Source organism: Acanthisitta chloris, unplaced genomic scaffold (genome assembly GCF_000695815.1).
Source record: "Acanthisitta chloris isolate BGI_N310 unplaced genomic scaffold, ASM69581v1 scaffold39948, whole genome shotgun sequence".
Lineage (NCBI taxonomy): Eukaryota > Metazoa > Chordata > Aves > Passeriformes > Acanthisittidae > Acanthisitta > Acanthisitta chloris.
Window position 1 is genome coordinate 16,364 of NW_008686372.1, and position 5,902 is coordinate 22,265.

The window sequence follows — 5,902 nt, forward strand, 5'->3', positions numbered from 1 at the left end:
TTCACTTAATTACAGGAGAAGGTGTGGAACATTAATATGTTCCCCTTCTCTAAAACATTTGCATGTCAAATAAAGTGAGTTAGCAAGTTAAAAAGATACAAACAAAACACTATGCTTCAAATAGCCAATTCTGAATCTCTTTGTGAAGTCATGGTTGGAACAAAGGCTTAATCCTAAGAGTAGTTAAAAAGGTAATAAAAAAATAAGGGCTTTTAAAGCATCATTTCTAGAAACAATTCCATAAAGAAGCTTCCAAAATCTTCTTGCCGCATGTGATTCTTGTTTTAAGGCAGAATTTCCTCATAAGTCGCATATTTATAATGAGGAACTTCTTTAAAAACATGTGCATTTATATTTTAAAGTCTGTGATTTGCATCTCACAATATTTACTGCTCGTTCCTTTCCCCAAGTAAGGTCCCACAGTGGCTCTGAAAGGAGATGCTGCCTGCAAATATTGTTCAAATGTTCCTCCCCAAGGCCAGTGAGGAGTACTGCACCATCCAGTCGCACCTGCTTCCTGGGGGAATTTCTGTGCTCAGAACACTGGGAAATCACTGCTGTACGAAGGGCTCTTAAAGGATATCACACTTTTTAAAAATTATTATTTTCATGAGTTCTAAAAACTGAAATATTTGATACTGAAATTTCAGTTGATAACTGAAATATCCTGACACAACTCAGCACTCACAAAACAATTTCCACTGCCAGAACTCACAACTTTCCTGTGAAGGTGATCAAGTATTATCTCTATTTTCCATGGGAACAATAATAATCATAGAATCATAGAATCAACTGGATTGGAAAAGACCTCCAAGATCATCAGGTCCAACCCTACCATCATTACTAGACCATGGCACTAAGTGCCACATCCAGTCTCATCTTGAAAACCTCCAGGGATGGTTATTCCACCACCTCCCTGGGCAGCACATTCCAATGCCTGATCACTCTCTCCATAAAAAATCTCTTCCTAATATCCAATCTAACCCTCCCCTGGCAGAGCTTGAGTCTGTGCCCTCTTGTCCTACTGCTGGTTGCCTGGGAGAAGAGACCAACCCCCACCTGACTCCATCCTCCTGTCAGGGAGTTGCAGAGGGTGATAAGGTCTCCCCTGAGCCTCCTCTTCTCCAGGCTAAACAACCCCAGCTCCCTCAGCCTCTCCTCATGGCACTTGTGCTCCAGTCCCTTCACCATCCTCATTGCCCTTCTCTGGACCTGCTCCAGCACCTCAATGTCCCTCCTGAACTGAGGGGCCCAGAACTGAGCACAGGATTCAAGGTGTGGCCTCACCAGTGCTGAGTCCAGGGGCAGAATCACCTCTCTGGTCCTGCTGACCACACTGTTCCTGATCCAGGCCAGGATGCCATTGGCCTTCTTGGCCACCTGAGCACACTGCTGTCTCCTGTTCAGCTTTCTGTCTATCCAAACTCATAATGATGACATAAAGATCCCATTTCCCCAAACTTTAAGGATTACTAATTTACTCAGGACACTGATAGATCTTCAGTACTTTGTTAAGCCAAGACTAAATAATCTGCAGATCACAGTCACTGGCAGATTTGGGAACACCACTCAGTTCTCCTGACTCTCTACTTTTACTCCTGGTTTTCCATGTTATGAGTTAACTATAATTCACTACATGCTATTCTTGGTGCAGTTCCCTTTGCATTTCAGAAGAATTACTGAGCTCCTAAACTGGCTGTCAGAGTCACTGACTTGGTAACTGGCTCGATTTCAAAATGGGTATTAAATATATATTAAAATCTTGCCTTTCCTGGCTATTTCTGCAATAAAACTGTATTTTAATATAATAAATTTTGTGATCTTACTTATAAAACAAAAGTTAACAGAAAAAAATGAAACATATTATCAGTCACACTGTAGAGACTACTAAAGAAAACACATGTAAAGGCAGCAGGACCCAGCACAAAGGGCACTGAACTGAGGCACAGACAGCAAAACTTCCCCTTTGCTTAAATAAGGTCAGGCTTTCAGTTTTTCAGCTCATTTACTTCCAGCTCTCTGTAAGAGAGAACTCTGTAATCTCAATTTCTCTCTCAATTGGTTTCAAAATGTGTAATTACTATTTTATTTCCTTCTCTCCACAAGGATCCTTAACACCAGTAAGTTAAATTAGTCACAGGTCCCACATCCATATGGAGGACCATACACAGGCACAGATTTGAAGCTCTGTTTAATTACACTTTAAATATTGCACACGGAATCACAGGCCTTGATCCTCCTCACGTCAAAGAATGAACTTCCAGACAGACTCTGGGTGGGAGCAGGAGTGACTAAATGCCCTTTACATTAAACACACCCCATAGATTGGAGCTGTAGCCTAGATCCCTTTCAGAACTAGCTGCTCGTGCAGCTTATTTTTGTCTTGGTCTTTATGCTTTTATTTGTTCCATTCTAGGGATTTCACTGCAGTGGCAGTGTGGGAACTCTCATTTCAGGTCACACAAGGTGTGTGATCAGGGCAACAGTAACTACGCTGTCAACTTGCTTTTGTCATTTAGGAGCCTACAAAAACCAGCTTGGCCACAGGAACAGAGAAACTCAGCACACAAACATCTATTCAAAAATCAGATGCACAAAACCTTTTTTTTAATCCCTAATTATGTGTGAAAAACATGGAAGAAGCTTTCCTGGTGGAATATCTTTACATATCACAGACTTCTGTTTTGTTATTAAGCTTCACCCGTTGCTAAGGAAGAAGAGAGGATCAAAGGAGTTCTAACAACTAGGAAAGCAAAGGTGAGGGAGTTTTGATTTCTTTCTCGTTCTTTAAAGATTTATCACTGAACTACAACAGTTGTTGGTTCATAGCTCTGTGAAAAGGATGAAATGATGTGAACCTGCTCTGCTGTTTCCTATTTACCTTCAAACAATCCCTCGATTCTCTTCTTGATTAGCAACATGATCATGCATTCCAGCAGCCTGTTTACAAATCCATATGCAATCCAAGTCCTGAGGACCAAAAAGCAAGAGCTAGTGGAAGGCATAAACGACCCAGAGCAGCTCCTGCACTGGCTGATAGAAAATGGTATTTTCACTCCAGAAAAAAAGGTGGTCATGAGTTTCTACAGGACACGAACAGCAAAGAACTCTCGGGTGTTGGATATGCTCATTTCCCAAGGGGAACGAGCCTGCAGGCTCTTTTTTTATCCATGTTTAAAGCAAGTGGAGCCAAAGCTTTACAGCAAGATAAGAAAATATGTTGGTGAAGTAAATGAAAGCATTGGAGATGCCAGGAGACAGTTGGTTGGATATTTACTTGAAAAAGACAAGGTTTGGTTTGAAAAGAGCAGCAAAAGGCACCAGGGGAAAAAAGAGAGTCCTAGAAGAAAACAGCATGAAGGGATTATTAAGAAAGGGAAAGAAGCTCAACTGTCAAGGGCAGCAAAGCCTAGAAAAGATGGTGCTGCTGTTGATATCTTTGCTGCTGTTGCTAAAGGATCTATTTCTGAGTTGGAGAGAACACTGAAAGACAATGGTATCGATGCATTGAACTCTTCCAGTGAGACACTTCTGCATGTTGCAGCTGCTCACGGACATGTACCCATCATGGAATATTTGATCAGCAAAGGTGCAAGGACAGGGGTGAAGGACAGGAAAGGCAGAACAGCTCTGCACAGAGCTGCTGAGAAAGGCCATGGCAATGCAGTCAAAGTGCTGCTCCGAGGCAGAGCTTCTATGTACAGTTTGGACATGGAAGGCAAGACACCACTTCACGTGGCTGCAGAGAACAACCACAGTCACATACTGAAGATGCTCCTGAAGGAAGAGGCAAGAAGCTGCAGGAACCAGCAGCACTTCTTGCACATGGCAGCTGCTAAAGATGAGAGTCGTCTGGCCAAGATGCTTTTAGAGGCTGGTGCTTCCCCAGATGGAAAGGATGAGAGAGGACAGACTGCTCTGGGTTATGCTGTTTCTCAGGGGGCTGAAAACACTGCAAAAGTACTGCTAGAAGCTGGAGCCACTCTTGATTCCAGCATGGTGGAAAGAGCCTTTAACAGCAACCACCCATCCATCCTCAAAACACTTCTGGAATACTCTAAAGGTTTGCCACCTGACATCATGGAGGCAGCTCTTTTTAGAGCAGTGCAGAAGAACCTGCCTGGTGTTGTGGCAGCTTTGGTCAACAGAGGCACAGATGTCAATGCCCGCAATGAACTGCAGTACACTCCTCTGCTGCTGGCGTGTGAAATGGGCAATGCGGAGTCAGCACAGCTTCTGGTGGAAAAGGGAGCAAACCTGGGAATAAGGACTCCTGCTTCAGACACAGCTTTGCATCTGGCAGCTCAGGCTGGAGCTGCTTCCATCACAGACCTGCTCCTGCGCCAAGGAATGGACCCAGAGCTCAGGAACGAAGCTGAGGAGACACCTCTCCACACTGCTGCACTCCACAACAAGGGAGCGCTCGTTGGCCTTCTGGTCAGTGCTGGGGCCAAAATTAATGCTGTCACCAGAGACTCTGTTACTGCCCTGCACATTGCAAGCCAAAGAGGTAACACTGATGTGGCCCAACAGCTGTTGCAGCACAGAGCCCATGTTAACATTCAGGATAAGCAGTCAAAGTGCCCTTTACACTTTGCTGCTGAGAGGGGAGACAGAACTATGGCAGAGATGCTCCTGAGGGCTAAAGCTGACCCCAATGCACAGGACAAGGAGAAGAAGACTCCCCTGCACACTGCAGCTCTGAGAGGACACCTCAGCATCGTGGAAGTGCTGTTGGCTAACAAAGGGAGGTGTGGAGCTAAGGACATGGATGGCTGCACGGCACTGCACTGCGCTGCCATGAGAGGAGACACAGAGACCGTAAAAACTCTCCTGGAGTCAGGGAGCAACAAAAACATCGATGGCAGAAATGTTTGGAGAAAGACAGCCCTGCATGTTGCAGCAGAATATGGACATGGGGAGTTGATAGAGCTCCTCCTGAGCCATGGGGCAGCCATCAATGCCTTGGACAGCAGCAAGGACACTGCCCTGCACTGTGCCTGCAGGGCTGGCAACCTCCGTGCAGCAAACTCCCTTCTGAGCTGGGCACGGGGGGAAAGGGCAAATCTGCTTGCTGCCAACAGTCTCCACAAGACACCACTGCAAGTGGCAGAATGCAGTGAAACAAGGAATCAGGCACAAATTGTGAGGCTTCTGAAAAAGAAAATGTTACTAATGAAATGAAGGTGTAAACCAAAAACTTCTACATTTCAAAACCTCTAAATAAAAGGGCAGAATTCTCTTTTAGTGTAATTTGGGTAGTGCTGTTACCCAGCAGGACTGAGCATTATTGCTGGGCAGGCAGAATTGTGTTAGCAAAGGTGGTCATGGCAAAAAGGGATCTTATAGACACTGTTAAACTTCTACTGATTGGTCTTTGGCTTCCCTCATGAATCTCATACCTAAGACCTGTTTAAAAAGCACCAGCCTTAAACACTGTGTGTGTGACCTTCTCTAGCATAAATCGAGACTTAAGAAAAGAGACAGAAAATAACTTTTCATATATCTGTGAACATTAACCTGTTTGCACAGCTTAGCCAAGCACTGTTTGGTAAAATCACAATTAAAATCCCATCTATTCTGTATGAGGAGATGTCACCTCAAGGAACTCCTGAGACTGTAACAGTTATTAACAACTGTTTTTCTTTCTGTCTTTCATGATTTGTCAAGATTTGCATTTTTAAGAAGAGATGACAAAACCTATCACACTTGTCATTTGGTAATTTCACCTGGAAATCCATCCCAGCACAAAGATGAAACGTTTGGAATAAAAAGGTTGCAACAGAGATAGTTGGTTCTAAATATTTGTATTGTCATCTCTTGAAATAAACCACTTTTTTTTGTTGAGTGGGCAGAAGGTTCTCTGTGTTTGTTCTATACACAATGATAATCAATCCTTACA

The 5,902-nt window shown here is 43.8% G+C and overlaps 1 protein-coding gene across 1 annotated transcript; it reads left to right on the forward strand.

Annotated features, from left to right (window-relative positions):
* The first annotated feature begins 2,919 nt into the window (after positions 1 to 2,919).
* Positions 2,920 to 5,184, forward strand: LOC103807361 (ankyrin-1-like). The gene is made up of 2 exons (XM_009080088.1): positions 2,920 to 3,046; positions 3,458 to 5,184. Exons 1-2 carry the CDS (start codon positions 2,920 to 2,922, stop codon positions 5,182 to 5,184), a joined length of 1,854 nt encoding a protein of 617 aa, XP_009078336.1.
* Positions 5,185 to 5,902: the final 718 nt, after the last annotated feature.

Excerpts from the sequence above, each read along its gene's own strand:
- LOC103807361 (XM_009080088.1), top strand. The coding sequence starts at position 2,920 with ATGATCATGCATTCCAGCAGCCTGTTTACAAATCCATATGCAATCCAA. Across the intron at positions 3,047-3,457 it reads GCACTGGCTGATAGAAAATG|GATCTATTTCTGAGTTGGAG; the intron begins GTATTTTCACTC and ends CTGTTGCTAAAG.